The 20,316-nt window shown below is 53.0% G+C and overlaps 1 protein-coding gene across 7 annotated transcripts; it reads right to left on the bottom strand.

The window, feature by feature from the left end:
• Nucleotides 1-157: 157 nt before the first annotated feature.
• Nucleotides 158-20,209, bottom strand: LOC100544972 (ADAMTS-like protein 2). Of its 7 annotated transcripts, none has more exons than XR_014885111.1 (18): nt 18,469-20,209; nt 13,700-13,842; nt 12,352-12,427; nt 11,769-11,871; nt 10,714-10,859; nt 9,941-10,064; nt 8,588-8,668; nt 8,231-8,406; nt 7,550-7,979; nt 6,661-7,081; nt 6,109-6,215; nt 5,427-5,556; nt 4,864-5,077; nt 4,468-4,623; nt 3,348-3,518; nt 1,573-1,749; nt 817-956; nt 158-695 (listed from the first exon to the last, which is right to left on the bottom strand). XR_014885111.1 is itself a non-coding variant. In XM_085231212.1 (18 exons), exons 2-18 carry the CDS (start codon nt 13,729-13,731, stop codon nt 577-579), a joined length of 2,808 nt encoding a protein of 935 aa, XP_085087338.1. In that variant the 5' UTR covers nt 13,732-13,837; nt 18,469-20,209; the 3' UTR covers nt 158-576. The 7 variants fall into 7 exon arrangements, 6 of the variants coding, with proteins under 6 accessions (XP_085087338.1, XP_085087336.1, XP_085087337.1 ...); XM_085231212.1 differs by having other exon boundaries at nt 817-961; nt 13,700-13,837; XM_085231210.1 differs by having other exon boundaries at nt 817-961.
• Between the last annotated feature and the right edge of the window lie 107 nt (nt 20,210-20,316).

A 20,316-nucleotide genomic window follows, 5' to 3' on the forward strand; every position in this document is an offset into this window, starting at 1 on the left:
GCAGGCAACACAAAATGGAGTTCATCCAGAGCTGCCCTGCAAGCTGTCCTGATGCTAAGATTTCTCTACCCCCCCCCACCTGCTCCTGTTTGTTTCTCTTCTCACCCTCCTCCTCCCTTGCCCCCCCGGCCTAGGTGCATGCATCCCCAAAACACAGTTGATGGTTTAGCTCTTTATTGTGACACAGAATTTTTTGGCTGTGTTTGGAAATTGCCCATGCAGCAGAACAATCTGCAGGGCAGAACGGGGTGACTGCAGCCTGTGCCCTGCTGCGGGCTGGCTCTGTGCCCCACCGCCTCCAACCAGAGCACTCCGGAGGCGACTGACAGCAGGGACAGGCTCTCCCAACTCACTTCTCAGTAGCTTTCTAGGAATTGGTGGTTTGTCTTCAGTAAAATCCTCTTGGTGGAGAGGGAACAGTGATGACTAAGCCCTAGGAGTCCTTTCTCACTGAGCAGGCTGGTCTACAGGGACTGGCTCCACGGCCAAGCCAAGTGAGGTGGCTTCAAGTGGTAAAGTCTGGCTCAGGGGGGCTCATGGCCCTGAACTCGGAAAGGAACTACAGCCTGGCAGCATTCACGGTGACTTGAGGCGACACGACCGGCAGCAAGCCTTCCTGTAGTACCAGTGAGAGCACAGCTTCACCTTCAGCACAAGCACGCAGTTGGCCGTCGCTTTGTCTTCACAGTCATCTTCTGGGGAGCAGAAGCAACCACAGAAGGGGTTACAAAGCAAACATGCTTCCCCAAGCTGTGAGAGCTGGAGGGAGCGAAGGGTTCCCAGGGCTCCTCCTCCTCCCTGCCCTCCCAGTCTCACCTGGGGCCTCTGTGGGGCACGGCTGGAGCTGACACGCCTGCCTGCCTTCTGGTTTGGAAGCAAGGTTACAGCCCTGGGCCAGCGCTTCCCCCTGGTAGCACTTCACCTCGCGCAGTCGCACGCCAGCACCACACGTCTTGCTGCACTGTCAGGATCGAGGGAGAGGAGAGAGAGCATGAGAGGTGGGTTTTTATTGAGGTATAGGTCCCGAGCTCTTTCTTCCACTGAGACCTGGCAGTCTGTGCTTGGGAGACTGCTCTCGAGGAGGTTTGGGTCAGATCTAAGCCCAAACTCAGGCTCTTCTCCGGTTGCTTGAAGAGAGCCTCTCTAAGCTGGGGCAGGGTGAGGGAGGAGGTTGCTTTCTGCTTTTTAATGCAGCTCAGAGTTGGCTTTGCTTTGAAGGCTGGTGCTGTTTTAGAAGATGGACAAAATGGCAGCTTCGCCTCCCCCCCCATTCACTAAACGCTAACTAAAGCAATCAAAAGGACAGACCATCAACTCCTGGCAGAGGAGACATGATTGCATCACCTGCAGTGGTGCATGCTTTTGCCTGAGGCAATAATCCACGAGCTCTAAGGTTTTCTCCAGCTGCTGTGGGCCAGTCCTTCCTCTTGCTGCCTGGTCTGCTAAAAAAGCAGAGCTCGTGATCCCACCCAGACCCTCAGTAGACTGAACTGCTGGAAATTCTCACTGCAGGTCACACTCTACCACCCAGGATTAGCTCTTCTCCCACTTCCCCGCCACGCTGAGCCGTACCTGAGACCAGGATGTAGTGAACCAGGTTGAACACGGCCTCATGAAGCAGGCAGCTTGCTCCTCAGGCTTCTGTGCAACCTCACAGCGCTTCTCAGGGTACTCCCTGTACACCCCATTCTCCAGCCCTGCACACAGGACAACCCGGGTCTTCGTCCCTCGTCCGCAGCTGGCATCACACTGGGAAGTAGAACATAAACTGCTGCTCTGCTGTAGAGCTTCAGGTAAGGTGACATCCTGCTCAGAACGAGCTGAATGTATGTGCTAACACCAGGCTGATGGAGGTAGTGCTGCCAGGGTCACGGGAGCAAGGGGTGCCTGCAAGGGAGCTGAATTCCTCTGGAATGGGGACAGGAGATGGTTATGTGTTCAACTAGCATGGAGGATGCTGAATTGAGCCTGGCTGGCCTGAGAGTAGCTCCCACAAGGGACCTGGAGCAGCCAAGGTAAGGCTGTAAGAGGCTGTTTCTGTCTTATTTTATATATCTCTATGTCCTAAAAGACCACGTAGCATTTGTGCAGTAATCTACATCCTGGAGTACTGACAAGCTCTGTGAGGGCTCAAGGGGACCAAGCTGGTGCACTGCAGGAGATGTGCGTGGACAAGTACCCAAGCTCAGCCCAAAGCTATGCAGGCACAGATGGGAGGGATCCACCTCTCAGGACAACACTGAGAGAAGCAGGCAGTGGGAGGCAGAATCTCATTCTAGCTGTGTTCCCTGGTGTCTTGGGCAGCACTTACCAGCGTGAGACTTTACTGCTTAGTGCCCTTCTTCACAGTGCCAGGGCCAGCACAGCTGGCTCACATCCCTTCTGAGTCATCCTGCAAACAGCTCACCCGCAGCTGAACAGCTGAGAGAGCACAGCAAAGAAGCTGGCACAGGCAAAAGAGGGGAGCCCAGCTGGCCCTTCAGAGGTCAGATGAGTTTAATCACTCAGGCACAGCTCAAAAACTGCACTGCAGCATTGGGTGTGACCTACACCACAGGACAGAGCAGGAAAGGGCTACAGGAGTGCCATGGGTCCCTAGCTGTAAATGATTTCTGCTCATTACTTGTGCTGGAGGGACTTCCAGCTGAATGCAGTCAGCAGCTAGGAAGGCTAGAAAAAGGATTCCTTAGAAGCCCTCCTTCGTGCTCCGTGAATGCCTGTCTTTCTCTGGACTTTACAAGGCAAAGCTCAAACCCCACAGGTATGTCATGATGTTTCTCTCTGGGTGCTCTGAGATTTGGACCAGCTTGTAATAGAAGCCTCTCTAGCAACACAAGGCAAGCAGGCTGGCAGCAATTGCTAGCTTAATAGAACAGGGCCCCTGGGCTATGTAAATGCTCTTGGGCTGGAGGTGACTCCCAGGGCAGGGGCCTGGGCTGAGGCCTTACCTCTGGCTCTTATTAACTGGAGATGCAGTTGGTTTTTCTAGGGCTTTCTCTTTGGCAGCGAGACCAAAACCTTGGGGGTGTAAGTGCAGATTCTGGATGGGGCTCTGCTGAGGTGCCTGCACTGCCAGGTGGGAGCCAGAAGTGGGAGAGGAGGAGGACTTCCTTAGGACACTGCTGCCTTCCCAGAGACCTCTATTGGAGGGCCACAAGTGCCACAGACTGGGGTATGGTGGGGACAAGCTGGGGTATTTTCCTCTTCCCTCTTTTTGGAAGGAGCAACAATGCAGCTGGTGGTCACACTGTACAACTTCGCTCCAGCAAGGGAGCCAAGTGCCCATCGTCTCCTGTGGGATGCAGTGGGAAGGAGGGCTGAGGACGGAGGGCTGGGCTTGGCTTTACCTGATCCCACTCCTGCTCCACCCAGTGTGCAGGGCAGTCCTTGTCTCCACACGGATGGATGGCCAGGGGCTTGGCAGCTGGGTCACACTGTGTGTCAGAGATCACCTTGCCCTCCAGGTTGCGACAGGCGACGAAACGGCTTATGCGTCCCTCACCACACGAACCTGAGCACTTGGAGGAATAAAGGGCATTTAGACACACCAGGGAGGTGGAGGGGCCTATGGTCAGCAGTGAGAGTCTGGAGCCCTGGATCTGCGGCTGTGGTACTTGATCCCAAGGGTCTTTAGAGGTGTTGGAGAAACGTGGAAATGTGGCAGTGAGGGACATGGTTTGGTGGGCATGGATGATGGGTTTATGCTTGGATTAGATGATCTTAGAGATCATTTCCAACCTTAATGATTCTATGATTCTAAGTTCCAGTTAGGTCTGAATGAGCTCCATTCAATAATTTGAGGAGCTCTTGGTACCTGGAGAATGGAGCTCCCTGACCAGATGCACCTCCAAAGACCCTTGGACTTCACCACTCCCTGGGCAGTCTGTGCCAGTGCCTCACCACTCTTACTGAGAAGAAATATTTCCTAATACCCAACCTGACCCTCCCTTGGTGCTGAGGCCATCCCATCCCCTCCTGTCACTGTTACCTGGGAGCAGAGGCCAACCCCACCTCACCACAGCCTCCTTTCAGTTACAGAGAGCAGTGAGGTCTCCCCTGAGCTCCTCTTCTCCACACTGCCCCATCCCATTCCCTCAGCTGATCCCCATCACGCTGTGCTCCACACCCCACACAGCTCCCTGCCCTTCTCTGGACATGCTCCAGCAATTCAATGTCTTTCTTGTGAAGGGCCCAAAATTGAACACAGAACTCAAGTGCTGAGTACAGGGGGATGATCCCTCCCTGCTACTGCTGGCTGCACTACTGCTGATACAAGCCAGGATGCTGCTGGCTTTCTTGGCCACCTGGGCACACCGTTGGCTCAAAAATGTACGTTATCACTATTTCTCTAGCTTCTGCCAGAGGAAAGCCAACAGTGAGCAGCAGCGTAACTGCTCATCTGCTCCCTCCTGCCAGCCCTGTGCCCTCAGAAGTGGGGGCATGGAGGAGCAGCCCCTCTGCACTCACCGGGCCCCAGTCGGAAGCGGTCCAGCGGCGGTCGCAGGGCGGCCCTGTGCACTCCTTCTCACTGCTGGGCTTCTGGGACTCATCGCAGAGGGCTGCTTCCACCGAGCAGCGCACCTCCCTCCTCATCGTCCCCTGGCTGCCGCATCGGGCTGAGCACTGCAATGACACCGAGTTGGATTCCAAAGCAGAGCACAAGAGGAACAAGCACAGGCGTTTTCCTCCTGCTGCACTGGTGGAGAGGAGAAGGGCCCCAGCAGGGAAGGAGAAAAGTGAGTAAAGGTGAGCGTGCAGTCAGGCAGGGCTTCCTCAGCGCTCACCGGAGGGAAGCACCCAGCATCTGTCATTTTCCTTCAGACCCCAGCTCATCCTTGGATGCAGAGCTCCCCCGATGCCTACCTCAGACCACTCTGAAAGCTCCCACTGGGGTCCGCAGGCCTTGTTCTTGCAGCCTTTCCTCTCTATGGGCCTGGCCAGCCCAGCTGACTCGCAGAGGTCATCGTAAACAGAGCTGTCGAAGCCTGGAGCCAGCATCTTCCAGCAGCGCACGGTGCGGTACTGGTAGCCCTCACCACAGGTCCTGGAGCACTCACTCCACCGGCTCGTTTCCCACCTCCACAAGCAGTCCCCAGGAGAGAAAGCACAAAGCAAAACCCACGTAAGTGACCTGGGGATAGAGGGTGGCTGGGGAGTGTTCATCTGCCTGGGACTCCCTGACCCACTAACTGCTGCTATGAATCTGCTCATCAGGTGTAGGTCTGTGGTAATGGAAAAACAACTTTGTGCTTAGCAGGTAATTTAGACACAGAAAATTCCTTCCCTCTTTTCACTTACATGAGGATGCACAGGTTTAGCTGTTTAAGTACATCTTCCAGACCAGAAATGGCTGCGTACTGTGAGCAGGAAATGATCCTTTCAAAGATGTGTATTCCCCAGGGGGAGCAGATGTCATTTCCACTCACCTAGGCTGGCAGTCTCTGCCTGTACAAAATTCATGTGTAGGTTCTGGTCGGGTCAGGGCATCGCAGTACGCTTCGTCCACTTCCACTCCGTCGTACCGTACACACATTGCATAGGAGGCACTGATACCTGCTGGACAACCAAGATCTTGTCTAGGTCAGGCTCCACCAGAACCAAAAGCCTCCCCTAGCTATTAGAAAATCACTGAAGAGCATTCACTGCCTCTGAAAGTCTACCTGTAATTTAAAAGTACCGGTAGCCAAAAAGGTCCTGCCAAGATCAGTTGCTTTGGCAAGGCTTGAACTGATAAAAGCCTCCAGACAAAAGTCAGCCAGATGCTCTGAATAGCTCTGCTTCTCTTCCTGGACTCCGAGTGTTGGCACATAAACCTCTCCTAAACTCTCAAATAAACTGATGCTAAAACTCACCCTACAAACTACAGAAATTTTGCACCTCTGAATGATTGCACCTCTGTTACAAAAGTCAGTAGCTTCAAGATGCCATTCTAAGACCAATGGAATTTGAAAATGTGTTTTGATGGGAAAACAGCACATCCTTCCTCTTTAGATACCAAAAAAGAGGGAATCAAATAGCAAAGAAAGTGGAGGCTGCTGAGTGGATTCCAACTACAGAAGTCACCAGGACAAAAGCAGTCTTCAAAGTAAGCACTGGGTCTTTACCTACCTGAAGTGCAGGTGGAGCTGCAGGGGGCATAAGCTGAGACCTTCCACCGATACATGTCAGCCAAGCTGATGTCATCGTGGCCCACGGGGCTCACATCAAACTCGTTGCTGCAGAGAGAGGAGGAGGCAGGAAATAAAGACATAAAATTGCTGTGGACATAAATTATACTGTATTTTCTCCTTTTCTCCAGGCTGCCCAGAGCCACATCCAGCCTGGCCTTGAATGCCTCCAGGGATGGGGAAACCACCTCCTATATTCAGCTAGTAAGACTGTGAACAGCCATAGCCCCACAGGTCCTTCAGAACACATTTAAATGGATCTCTCTGAGGCAAAGGAACACAACGTATGTTCCAGAAGCTCCGTGTTGGACCATGAGCTGTGCCAAACGCTATTTGGAAGACACATCGTTGCTCAAGCACCTACAACAGATACCACGGAGAGTTGCTGGCAAATGGAGACATCAAGGACAGCAGTGAGACTACCAGAGGACTGGTTCACCCCTCCCTCCCCAGCCAACCATGCTCCTGTTTTGCCCAGGAAACCAAGTGCCACCTTTCAGTGCCGGGGGCCCGCAGAGGCTCTGCCTGGCTGACGTCCACCGTTGTGCTGGTACCCAGCAGAGAGCTCTCCACAGATGCCATCACACTGTAGTTGCTCGCTTTCCCCTGTCTCCCAGCAAACATCTCCACCTTCAAGTCCTGCAGTGAGTTCTTACGGGACGGCGCTTTGTGGAGACCCTGTGGCCACCGGGCAGCTGTTTCAGCCCATAGTCCTGCTGTGCTGTTCCTCTGGGCCAGCCTGGCAGCCAGGTACTGCAGCTCCCTGCAGAAGGCAGCGTGGTGCTGGTCCTGGTGGCACAACCTCCTGAAGAGCCGAAGCCTGGAGGATGCGACGCGGCTGTTCTCCGACAGCTCAGACCTCCTCATGCTGTAGGGTACAGCTGTGCTGATGGAAATCTGGTTGAATTTGAGGGCTGGAGGAAGAATATCGGGATGTGATAACTATCTTGCACACCTTATACTTCAGCATGTGGTTTAGTGGTGCCTGGTAAGGCAAAAAACACTGAGTATTTGGCCTCAAAGCCCTAAGTTGCCATCAGGTTGCATCAACAGGCTTTAATTATCCTGAGCAATCCCATACCTGCCCCGTGGCCCAGGAGTTGCATTAAAGCTCAGACCTATGCTGTAGGTGCACTTCACTCCTAGTCCTGCCCCTTAACTGTTCGGCTTTCTCACACAGATCTCAGATTTGCTCCCCTTCCTGCAAGGAGCAACCAGCTGCACTCTGACAGTCTCCACCCCTGCTATTAACCATCCTTTTTCCCCGTCTGCCTGATGGAAAAGCCACCCTACATTTCAAGTGAACCAACGTGGAATGTCCCAGTGCCCCTTTTCAATGAATTAAGGCTTGGAAGAAAATGGAAAAAAAAAAAGCAACCAACCCAATTCTGTTTCTTCACCAATTGCTGCTGCTTCCTCTCCTTCTTCCTCTCCTGCTGTGTTTGCGTGGTAGACCTGTCTTATGTGGAACTCATACTTCTCCTTTTCTTCACCTTGTTCCCAGCCCCAGCCCCGAGGGTGATTAGTGGAGTTGGTGTGGAAGAAGTGTGGATGGATGAAGCCTAAATCTTCATGCCTATCTTTTAGAGGAAGCTGTTTGTTGGTGTCATCTGGTGACAGGGAAAGCCGTGTGACATTGGAGTCCTTGGCAGCTCTGAAATTGGCTGGAACAGGATGGCTCTGGCTGGTCTCTACTGGGTGATGATAACGAGGTCTGTCTACAGCAGGGGCTGCAGTTCGGAGAGGTGGTGGTGTCCGTGGTACAGTGTAGTCATAAGTTATGTGTGGCATTTTCCCATTAAAGTTATAGTACTGGAGGAAACAGGGAAGGAAAACAAAACCTGTTTTATTCTAAGGGCACGTATTTCTTCTAATAGCTTTGTGACAGATGTTAAGAGAAGATAGCATCCTCTTAAACCCAAGAGGAAACCCCACAAGGCAATATCTGGCTTCCTCAGCCACAGGGTTGGTATGACAACAAAATTAGGAAGCAGCTTGTCTGAGGGAGGCTCACAGTTTGGGTCAGGCAAGACAGGAAGGGCTAGAAGTACCTCTTCACATACCATGGCATTCAGGGACTGGTTAGTGGGCCCGTGAGCTATGATGTACTCCAGCCCATCTGAATTCAGACTCGAAGGCCGCCTGTACTTGAAGATCGTGCCAGCTACCCTGAAGTTCTGGGGGTTGTCAATGGCAGAGTTGCCGTTGAAGAAGAAATGCCCGTATTCGTCAGCGAGTGCTTCAAAGGAAAAAAGAGACAAATGTGATGCTCCGTGCAGAGTGCTGAGGCTGTGCTGGCACTAAGGAAAGCAAACCCTGTGCCACCCAGGAGGAAATGCTCACAGGGATGGCTCAGGTGTCCTCCCACCGCCCAGGCAGCTGAGCTGGGACCTCCACACCCCGCCAGACCCCCTGCTTACCCAGGATGTTTTCTGTCTTCCTGCGCTCCATGATGAGGATGTCCATGGCACCGGCAGGGATGCTGGTGATGAACACGTAACCTGAGGAGCAGGAACAGGAGGTGAAGAAACTCCAAGGATGGAACAGAAAAGTGCTCATAGGCAAAGCATCTCGTGGGATAGGTGTGCACGTAGGAGGGCAGCGCTACCCCTAGCAGGATGTTAAGGACATAAGCATGTTGTGCCAAGCTGTGAGCTCTAATCCCAGCTCCCTTCTGAAATCCCTTTGCAAATGACCGCTGCAGGTCTCTAAGGCTTAGTTCGATCACTGCTGGGTTTGAAGTCAGAAAGGAATTCCGTGAGCTTAATAGTGTGGCTGTGGGTGCATGAATGAATGTGCTTTCAAGCTTTTCCTCACAAGAGCACATAAAAAGCTTACTATTGATCAGCATTGGTGCTGAAGGGTGCAGGGAGAAGACTGTAGGTCCCTACAGCTCCCGACTCAACAGAATTTGTCTCAAGAGGAGCATAAAGATTGACCTTTAAATGGGTAGGAAGTAAAAGGCTCTTAACGTTGTGGGGCTTTGCCAGCTTGCCTTTCCTGTCAGAAAGTCTGTTGATTGTTTTTTTCCATCCTGTAAGATTTTATGAGGCCTGGAATGGAAGGCCAAGACTGTCTGTGTGCTTCTAGAGAGGTTAGCACTATTACCATGCCCTGGAAAGGAGCCAGAATACTTCTCTGGTCCAGCGTCTGTGGAGAATGAGGTAGACTAGTGGAACAATAGCAGTGTAAAACGATGTTCCAAAACATCCTCAAACCACAGTTAATTAATTACTAATGAGTATACCACAGTCTGTTCCTTCTTGGTGGAGGAATGGGCCATGAGGTTGCAAGAGATGAACCATTAATCTCAGCCCAGTTTCAGAGGGACTGTCCCTCAGCTGCATCAGCCACAGGACTGGGGAAAGCTGGAGACGAAGTGCAGGCTGAAACAAATGCTGTGACCCTCATCAGAGGAGCCTAATCTTCCAGTGAACACCTAGCACAAATAAAAGAAGATTCATTGACCTTTTCACATCATCTGAGGTGCGCGAGATGCCAAAATCAATAGGAACAAAGAGATCCCCAGCTGCCTCCTACGGTGAAGATGTGAAAGAAAACCTTGCTGGCCTGATTTACAGCATATCATACCCAATCTCCTCTGATAAATCCAAAAGGATAAATTGTTGGTATTTAAGCACGGGTGGCACTCTTCAGCTTTTTCCACCAAGCAGCTGGGAAACTCCTACCCTCATTCAAACCAGTGACCCTTCATGCCAGTTGGTGGTAAGAAGTAGCAGGTGAAGTCTCTGGACTGTGGTAGCAGGGAGTACCTATCTGTGAGATTGCCTTTCGGAAGCTGCCTGAGACACGGTGACAAGTGCTGCCGTCCCCTCCACACACCCTGCATCTGTCCATCGTCCGGGCCGAATACAGGCTTCCATCACACCCCACTGGCTGCAAGGAACAGAACAAAAATAAAGTGTCTCTTAGGGGACAGTGTCTTTTCAAGGTGATGCTACCTTATTCTTTAGGAGAGCTAAAGAATAGGTGTGGATGCGGGGTAGTTTGTGACCATGTGCACTGTGCTCCCGAACCTGGGGCAGGGTCTCATGTGTAGGTGCAGGAAATAAGATTCAGAAAGTCTGTTTCCATTTATTCAGTCTCCCATCTCTTGGCAAAGCCTTCTCACTGTAATAGTGATGTACAGCATCATCTTCCAGGAGACGCTGCATCAAAGGCAGGCAGGCTGCTTGAGGTTTTAAGACACCTCTCTCTAACACTCCACACACACATCCTTTACCCTTATTCTACAAGAGAAAAAACCCAATCTTTTTCAGTTTGGCTATGAACACAGACCTGCAATCCTAGTCTTCTCTGTGCTGGGAGAAAAGTTCTGTTACCCGCTGTGAATGTGGATGTATCCAACTCCTTTTGTGTGAGTCCCTCTGCTCTGCTCTAGCCCACAGGATTACAGTGAATGTAATCACTCTTGCCAAGCCTTGGTTTCACCCATCTGCTGGGACCCCTGGCTTCACAGTAACTAGGCAGTTCAACAAGGCATTTATACCACTGGTTTCTGTACTATTTCCTTCCAGAGCCTCACCTCACACTTCCCATTGATGCAGACCCCTTGGTAGGTCCTGTCCTTGCAGGAGGTACCATCCTGGGCTCGGGCCATCAGCTGCCTCTCTCCATTCCGCGTGGTGCACTGGAGGTCACACGGCTTGTTGGAGATGCTGGTGTAGTCATCTGAAGGGACAAAGGCAGACCAAGGGGATGGGCAGTGAGGGAGGGGACTTTCCCTTTATCCACACTGCTGGTTTGATATCATCTTAGATGTTCCTGCTTCTCGAGATGAACTGCAAGGCTACAGACCTTGTGGTAGTAAAGGGATCGTGGTATGAGGCTGCACCTGGGGCCACACATAGAAGTGCTTCTTGATGGCAAAACCTCTCCCCTTTGCAGTGCCATCCCCTGTGCCAGATATGGGAATCCACATCAGCAGATCCCAAGCCACACATAAATACACAGGAGCAAGTACGACCCACAAGAGAGGTACTGACAGTGGGGCTGTGGCCAGCTGCACCCCTTCCAGCTGAGCAATGGAAGTTAGAGGTGCAGATGTTCTGTGTTCCCTTGGCAGCTAATGGAAAAACAGGCAGGTCCAGAAAGGCAGACATATCTCAGGGGAGCTGAATCTGGGCCTCGAGGGCCATCTGGCAACTCGTGTGAAGCAATTTATCTCCTCTGTGTAGGAAATGGACGGCCATCCTGTTCAGAATAACCCACCGCCATCCCAGTGGGAAGCATGCTGGATGACAGAGGTGGCTGAAACGGTAGGAGGCACACACAGACTGAACACCCACTCTGCCAAGCTGACTGTTGGTGAGTCAAGACACCTGAGAGATGCCTGTGCGCTGTGTCTGCTCACCAGCACATTCTGACATAGGATCCATGCCAGTGTGAGAAGAGGCCTGGCTGGCTGGGGTGGTTCTGTGAAGAGAGGGAATGATTTCTCCAAAGCAGGGAGCATAGGGAAGCACTTCTGGATCAGCCAGGAGCATCCATCCCTCGCCCCTGGGTCCTCCTCCTGTGTCTGAGAAAATCCTGCAGGTGTTTTCTCACCCTGATCCTTTGTGTGAAGCTGTGAAAACCCACCTGGATAGAGGGGCATCCAGTGGTAGTACCGCTTCCCAAAGGCTTTGGCATTGAAACTGGAGCACTGCTGTTGTTTGAAGCTTGCTGTGTTGGCTGGGCAGGGCTATGGAGGGAATAAATGTGATCAAAAGCTCCCTATGTCGCAGCCTTGGTTGTGACAGCTGCTTGGCCCTGCTGCATCCTTGGAGGATGAAAATGCCCTGTCCACCCTGGAAGGAATCAGTGATGGACTTTGATGTGCAGTAATACAGGCAGAAAGGCCAGGCTTCCATCGCCTCAGACAGCTGTATTTAACAGTACTGCAAAATCTACTTCCAGCAAAGGGAAAAACATACCAGAAAAACTTCTTCCTCCCCCCCACCCCACGACAAATGTGTTCTATATCCTTCTCCCCCACCTGTCAGACCCAGAGAGGAGAGCCCAACTCCCATGTTTTCAAAGGCACTCTGGCAACTTCCCAGGAGTGCACCGTGCCTCTTATCTGCACTCCTCTGCCAGACCCTCACTGCTGGTGCTCCTGCATTTGCTGGTCCAACCTCGCATCCCCCAGTAAGGACCAGTCAGTGCTGGAAGCAGTTCTCACCTGCTGCTGGCACAGTTGGTAGTGCTTGGCTTGGCCAACACACATGGTGCTGTTTGTTCCCTGGGGCATCTGGAGCCTGCAAAGCAGAACGTGTGAAAGCAGAAATAAGCTAGAGGTCTGCAAAGCACAAAGAAATCAAGGATAATAGAAAAGTCAGGGTGCGATTTTATCAGAGTAAGGTTTTCAGGATTTACACTAGTCAACGTCTCCTCTGAAAGGTATTTTCAGTGCTGTTAGCTTTGGAGTGTGATTCTAGGCTACTCTCGTTATGGAGCAGTTTGAGTGGATGGGAAACAACTGAAGTATTTCCATGGCTGTGTCTGCCCAGACATCTCTGAGCTGCAAAAGGGTTGGTGTGACAAAAGGGCAGTGGGGCTTGATGATCCACCATTTCCACAGAAGCACCTACGATTTGGAAGTGAGCTGGGGAATTGATTTCAGAATTCACTGAGCAGCATGCAGAGAGATGGCACCTCTCATGGGTACTGAACACCTTTCAAGACTAGCAAAAGAGGTTTGGTGATGAATATCTCAGCAAGTGATGCTTTAGTTCTGGCCAGCAGCACTTGTCCAAGGGATACTGAAGTTCTCGACTAATGCAAAAGCTAAAAAAATTCCTGAAAGCTGAGAAGATGCAGGGAGAAAGGTCGAGGTTACAGATGGGAACTTCACTGTGTAATGAAGAACCACGTTCAAGCTGGACTGCTCAGATGCACTGCAGCTATTCCTGCAGAGCAACAATTTATACAATGTTGGTAGAGCCTAAATTCACATCACAAGGCTTCAAAATTGCCATCTCTTTCAGCTGAAGCAGGGGCAGCCTGCAGACTCCAGCAAAAATTGTTTCACAGGGCATGGCTGGCTCGTACTTAAGCTGCCCTGCTGAAAGCTGCAGGAGCCTTTTGGCTGGGTTTGATGTCAAGCAGAGGCAGAGACATGGCAAGCCTTGTTAATGGGGAGGCGGTGCCCAGACGGACGGCGTGTCACCACATCTGTACCCTTACTATGCTGCCAACCAGCCCACATAAAAGAAATTTTCTTCTGGAGGAGGCAGAGCAGGTGGGGGGCCCTTGTCTGAGCTTCCTGCCCTCAGGAGTGCAGTCACGCAGAAGGGAAAGAGGCTGAGCAGCCCCAGTGGTGTGCCGTGCAGTACGATGCTGGCTCTTGTTAGCAGCTCGGGCTGGCGAGGTGCCTGATGAGGGCTGGGGGAGCATAGTAAGTGAGGTGAGGTGATCCAGAGGGAACAGCTGGGTCCCCACGAACCCTGTTTGACCAATTCCAGGACTGTAATAGCTGCAGGGGACAAATGGAGGTTGGGGCACCGTGGAGAATGCACGCTGGGACCCACCGCTGCCGCAGGCAGTGCCGCTCCCGGGACATCACGCCTCCGCCGCAGGATCGTGAGCAGGTGGACCACGAGCTCCACTCTCCCCACCACTTGGTAACTTCTTCATCCCAGGGGCCAGTTCCATCTGCTGCCTCACTACTGTCCTGACAGAAACAGAGAACGGTTAGCTGGGGAACCTGGCGGCCTAACTCCAGAGGATGGACGGATGGATGGATGCCTCTGGGATCTCGTGGCATGGAGAAGGGCTGCTGGGCATGACATGCGTGGCACTTAGTCTGGCTGCAGCCCGAGCTGCGAGCTCACTGCCAGCCCAGCTTAGCCACGCCAGCAGCCCACAGCCCAGCTGCCAGCCAGCACTGAGCAGCAGGAAGGCTGCGGTGCCTGGCTGCGGGGAAGGGGGGTGGGGGGGAAGCATCTGTCCTTTGGCAGAGCTGTAATCGCAGGGAATAAACTCTTCTTTGTGCATAAGTCGGCTCAGGTCCAAGTTCCTCACCCTGCGACTGTCACAAAAGTCATTTTCAAGAGTGCTTCAGAACCAGAGCCTCTCACAGGCTGTCTCAGCACAGCTTTGCTGGCCTCTCCGTGCTCAGCAGTGGACTTTCTCCCTCACCCAGCATGCTTTGCTGGGGCCAATCCTTTAAATTTGGCAAACCTGAGCTCTCCCAGCCCTACATGATCACGACAGCAAGCTGCTGTTGACTGCACCTCTGAGATTCCCAGCAGGTGAGCGTATGTTTCAGTAATATCTTCTCTTGCGATGTTTTTCCTGCTGTGTGATGCCCTAAAAGCTCCAGGGACTTTTGCAAATTGTGTGCAGGAGCAAATTTGCTGTTTACTGCAACACAGCTGTGAGCAGAGAGTTAAATGCAGCAAAGAGCTTACCGTGGGGCAGTGACTAGAAGTGATTTAGCCAGCTGAAAATGCTGACGGTGTATCAGTAGTAGCAGAAGAGAACAAATAATTTTTGTGTGTGTATTGTCTGTGTAGCATCTCTTATGTTACACTGAGGGCATGGGGAGGCTGTATCAGTGCTACTCGTAGCAAAACCCGCTGATTGTGGCAGTCTAATAGTCCTGGTGGGAAGAAGCGGTCTGCAAAACGTAATTGATGGATGTGAAAGAAAGCTCAGCAGTCTGCTGAGCTAGGTTCACTATTTTGGTTGACTGCCTCTTGGCTCGATGCTCTTTTATGGTGTAATAAAGCCAAAGTGTTCTTCATCTCGCAGTGTAATTCCTGCCTGAGCATTTGTTTCTATAGCATCTGCCAACAGCATCCTCTGGGCAGAGGAGATGCAGAGGAGCTGATTCGGGGTTAGAATTCAGCATGGTCGAGGTGCACATAGTGACCATACTGCCCATGGAGTGTGTTAAAAGTAACCTGCTCTGCAAGAAAAGCACCACACCACCTGATGCTTTACCCTTTTGTGATTACAAAAGCTGATGGTGAACACAGTGCAACCAAATTCCTTGCAACATGGGTGTGCTGGCTGGATGTGCTTCTCTGACAGAGAGCAAGTGCTGTGGGAAAATGAAGTGTAAAAGAAACAAGTAGATTTTTAGCAAGACCTTTCCTTCTGCTGCCAGATGCTCATTTCAACCCGCGTCCTACTATGGTTTCTGTCTGACTGCACACGATCAGACTGCAGGTGGAAATGCTGGCTATGCAGCTTCCGTGGTTACAAAGAGAAACGAAAGGCTGTATTTTCAGTTCAGATCTCCCCCTGACCCCTGCGATAAGCATCTCCAGGCCTGCGGAGGAAGCGCCCTTCACAGCTGCTGGGAAGGAGAGGACAATGATTTATCTGTCTGTGCAAAGAGCTCAGTGCAAAGCAGTCTCTCAGGAGCTGGAGCATCAATCACAGCTGGCCCCTTTCCACGTGACTGAGTGGCCACAGAACACCAAGGGGTGCACAGACTGCCCAGGGGGAGGCGTGTGGGCCAGAAGTGGCAATATTTACCCAGCCCTTCATCAGGCTTTGCCCCACTCCATCCCTCTGGGCTCTGCTGCAGCTCAAGCAGTGACAGCAGTTTTCAAATGAAATGTGTTCCTCTACCTCTGTAAGCCCCTGTTCCTGCTTCCTCAATCAATCACACACTAAACAGATTGATTTGGCTCTCAGGTTTTCCATGACCAAGCACTCTTGCCAGCCCTTGCCCAGCAGCACTTATTTATCTGTGTAAGCAAGGACAGTGCTGAGCTGCAGCCTTTGCCAGCGAGGCTCATGGTGTGACAGCAGCTGAGTCCTCAGCCCTGAGATGTGGAGGTGAAACTCAGGTGCGTGCAGCTGGTTCCAATCTGGGCTGACTTTGCTGTATTGTCAGAAATAAATCTGTGCTAACCATGACACACAAATGGCTCTTGTTTGTAATTAGTGATACTTGCATTTTCCAAATTTCCAGATAATAAATTAAGGCTTGTGGGATAGACTCCAGATTAGATAAGCTCCCAGCTTCAGTTTTCCAAGCCCCTCAGCAGACCCCAAGAGTTACTTCTGGCCAAGCAGACTTCTCCCCCTCCGTTCCTTGGAGAAAGAGAGCCAAGGGGCTTTAAAACAACACCTCTGCAGTCTCCTGTTTGTGGGAGACATCGAACTGCTCTACCTTGTGCCATGCTGCAGAACCATGCATGGAGCAGACTAGAAACTGTGGGGCAGGAGGTGGGCGTAGGTGCAGGATCTGTAAGGCTGGCTCTGCCTGGGCTTGGATATGGAAGGAGGGTCAGGTACAGTTCCTCAGCTGATGAGAAATGTTAAGGGCTAGAAATCACATCAGCAGAAATGACAGGCCACCGTGCAGCTCAGCCAGGTGCTCTCCTCAAGAATTCCCCTGGAGGCACTTGTGGCTTGGCATGCAGGCTATACAGCTGCAGCTCTTCCTCTCTGAGGCTAACCACGGTATTCCTGTGCCTCAACACCTACACGGGAGGCTGTGCACATGCTCTGGTGAGGGCTGCCCTCCTGTCCCCTTGCTCAGGGGTGAGCAGAGCCTACAGTGACGCTGGGGAACTTTTCCAAGATTTTCCAATATTGCTGTCTCTAAGCCAGCATCACTGAAAGCTTTTCCTGCCTACCCAAAGGCTCAGCAGCTGTTTCCCTTCTACCCCCCACCAGAGCCAGACAAAGGCTGCCACAAACAACTGCTTCAGCTCCCTAAAGAAGGGAGGGCCCAGGCTGACATCCTATCAGTTTTCCAGGCGGTCTTTCTGAAGAACAGAAAGGATAAAATAAACCCTCTAATGATTCTCTGTTGCGTGTCAGATCAATTCCAAGCTACAATGGGTTTCCCAGAAACCTGGGAATAATGGCAATTAGTGTGTCATTGGCTCAGTGTCCCACACTGCGCACTGAATCCTGGGACTCATTAAGCCCGTGTCTCAGGGGTTAGAAATCTTTCTAGGAAGAGACAAAACAAAACCCTGTTAGTTCCCCTTAGTGGAGAAGCTTGCAGGGGTATGCTCTGTTGCAGTGTGATGTGCCTTAGGGCCCTGTGCACCACTGCAGGGCACAAGGAGCTCTCATAGGACAAAAACAGCAGCTGAAAAAGAACTAAATTCTGAACAGCCCTTTTCTGAGGTCATTAACTGCATGTCCTCTACAGAAATCCACAATCCCTCACCTAAGGGCTTCTCTCTATGGCAAACTGTGCTACTTGCTTGAGATACTAAACAGCTTCAGATGTCCTAATGCCTCAAACTGCCTGCAGATGTTATCTTGTGCTCCTGGAAATGAACGGCCGTGTTCAGCCCCCAGGTCTGGGTGCTCTGTGTTGTGCTCTGATCAAAGCTGTGGCTGAAAAAAAACAACTGTGTTTTCAATTTTGTCCCTTCCTTCCCCCAGAAAAGAGAACTTTGATGCACCGTTGACCATCCTGCTGCGAAGGGAAATAGGAAAGGAACACGGGGTGTGCATGAGGAATCCCTACCATCTGCTTTTTTAGAGGCACTGCATTCAGAGAGCTTGGTGCAGGGAGGAATTTGCTTATCTAGGGACTGAGGCTCTCTGTGGCATTCTCTGCATGCATGTTGCAGAAAATGCAAGCAGCAGGTTAATCCCTTAATGACCACTGCATTCACAGCCTGCTCTGTGCGGGGTGAAGGAGTGCACATCTGGCAGGCTGACCCTGGGAAGCAGAGCAGAGCAGGCTGAACGTGTGCGAGGCTGCAAATGCGGCGGGAGCAGCACACTGGGGCTTGAACCCAAAGGCAACCACAGCTTAGGTGACACTGCTGCTCAAAGCTGGGGTGCACAGAGCCACAGAATGGCTCAGGTTGGGAGGGACCTCAAAGATCACCCACCCGCCCCTGCCACGGGCTGGCTGCCCCCAGCTCAGGCTGCCCAGGGCCCATCCGTGGCCCGAGGCACCTCCAAGGACGGCGCACCCACAGCTCTGGGCAGCAATACCGGCTCCTCACCGCTCTGAGCGAAGAATTTCCCCCTACCATCTCACCTCAATCTCCTCTCGCAGCAAAAAGCCGTCCCCCCTTCCCCCCAAGTCCTATCGGCAGCAAAGCAGGTAAGAGACGGCGCGACCCCACCTCAGTCACGGCTTTGTGCGGGGAGCAGCGCATCGCTCAGACCTCTCCTGCGAGCCGGGGGGCTCGGCTCCCCCCGCAGCAGCGGAACGGTCCCACCGCTAAAAGCCGTGGGGGCAGGGCTGGAACCGGCTCCCAGGCGCGGACGGGCGGCCTCCCCGGGTCGCCGCGGCCCTTTGTCGGCGGGGCGGGCGCGGAGGCGCCGTTCCGGGCAGGGTCAGCCCCGAGGCCGCGCTTACCTTAGCGCCGAGGGGGGCGGCGGCGCTCAGGAGGAAGAGGAGGAGGAGGCGGCGGGGAGCGGCCATGCCGCGCTGCTGCTGCTGCTGCCGCCGCTCGGAGGAGGCGGCGCGGCGGCCCACCAGCGGCCGGGGCAGGAGCAGCCGGCGGCGGGGCGCGGGCCGGCATGGCTGGGGGAGTTAATGACTTTACAACGTGCCGAGAGCGGCGGCCCGCCGGGGGAGGGAGGAGGAGGAGGAGGGGGAGCCGGCGGACAAAGGGGAGGCGGCGGGGGGCAGCGCTCCGAGCTCCGGAGGCGGAGAGCCCCGCGGCACGGCCCCGTCCCGCCCCTCGGCCGGGCTGCGGTCCGCGCTGCCCCGGGCTGCTGGCTGTGTTTGGGATCCGCCAGGCAGCCTAAGGAGCTTCTAACGCGGAATCCAAGCGCGCTGTGCCTCCGGCGAGGAGGGCCGGCGTTTCTTCCTTTGAGGAGGAACCCGTGTGATCCGAGGCTTCCCTCTGCAGCCGAGCTCTGAGCCGGGACGTGACCGCTCCTCCCTTCTGCTGCTCCAAGCAGCTCCAGCGGTTCCGCTCCTTCGCTCCGGCGTGGCTCCGTGCGCACCAAGCTCGGGCTGGGTCTGCTCCTCTGCCGCGATGCCGTGACCCGAAGCTGCTTCTGGGATACGCCTGAGCGGTCCCGGGTTGGGGAGCCGTTCCCGGCTCGCGTTTGCTACGGCTCTGAAGATCATCAGCTCTCGAGTGCCCTCGCCAGGGACCTGCCGAGCCCTCTGCTCGGGGGGAGATGCTAACATTGAGCTCCGAGCAGAGCAGGGGGAAGGACGGCGATGGGGCCGCTCGGTGCTTTGCCCTCTCCCTGCGCTGAGGTCACTGCCTATTTCCTCTCATCCTGCCTTCCAGCTTTACTGAGTGCAAAGAGATGTAGGTACAGTCCAGCCTGAACTTCCAGAACTGATTTTGCCCCTCAGCTGAGCAGCTTCGAGGTAATTTTCAGAGTCGTCAGGGGCTTTGCTGCAGCACATCCTTCCCTGCAGAATTAGTGCTGCGGGGACACTTCCACCCTGCTCTGCTTCCCTTCAAAAAACACGGCTGTGTCCTGCTCTGCATGGGGCTCAGTGCAAGGACAGACCCGGTACCTCCCACCCTGCAGATCCAGATCCTCGTGTCCTGCAACCTCTCGGCACTGACACACTCAAAGCGACTCCAGGGTGCAGGAGGGAGGTTTGGGGGGCTTGCAGGGGGCTCTCGCTCAATATGCATCGAAGGTCATTTCTCTGTATGCAGAGAACACACACCACAACAAGCACAGCATCTGGGGGGAGGAACATACAAAACCAGTGCTCTCCTCCAGCCAGAGCTGCTCCCGGAGCCCAGCAGGAGTTTGGCTGTTCTGGGAGACTTCTGAATTCAGAGGCGAGACCAAAAAAATGCTCTCTGTTTAGGCCAGGGCTGGGCAAGATAATTCAGCACAAATGTTAAAATGAGGATATGCAGAAGTGTTGTGAAATTGTGTGGAACAGACTTATTTTTTCTTCCCCACAAGTACAGCGTTGAAATGAGAAACATTTGGTTTCTAAAATGTTTCTGTTGCCAGTGGGTTTCAGTTTCAGTATTACAATGGAGTGTTTTGCAAACCCCAGCGTGTTTCAGCTGGAGTTGCATTTAGCAGCTGGGTTGAGCTGAAGCATTCCTCTATGGGTTTGTTCTTAGTTTTGGGCTTAGCTAAAAAAGCTTCCTATGTTTATCCCAAACAATTCAGAGAAGTATTGACTTTGTTTGCAGAATTACAGACGTGACCTAAATAAATCTTTGTCCAATATGATCAGCTCTTCTGCTTTATGAAACAAGCTAGAGAA

The sequence above is a fragment of the Meleagris gallopavo genome, chromosome 10 (genome assembly GCF_905368555.1).
Source record: "Meleagris gallopavo chromosome 10, MGAL_WU_HG_1.1, whole genome shotgun sequence".
NCBI lineage: Eukaryota > Metazoa > Chordata > Aves > Galliformes > Phasianidae > Meleagris > Meleagris gallopavo.

Excerpts from the sequence above, each read along its gene's own strand:
- LOC100544972 (XM_085231210.1), bottom strand. The coding sequence starts at position 18,534 with ATGGCCGCTCCCCGCCGCCTCCTCCTCCTCTTCCTCCTGAGCGCCGCC. Across the intron at positions 11,872-12,351 it reads ACCAACTGTGCCAGCAGCAG|CCCTGCCCAGCCAACACAGC; the intron begins GTGAGAACTGCT and ends TTCCCTCCATAG. Across the intron at positions 8,669-9,940 it reads AAAGGCAATCTCACAGATAG|GTTACGTGTTCATCACCAGC; the intron begins GTACTCCCTGCT and ends CCTGCTCCTCAG.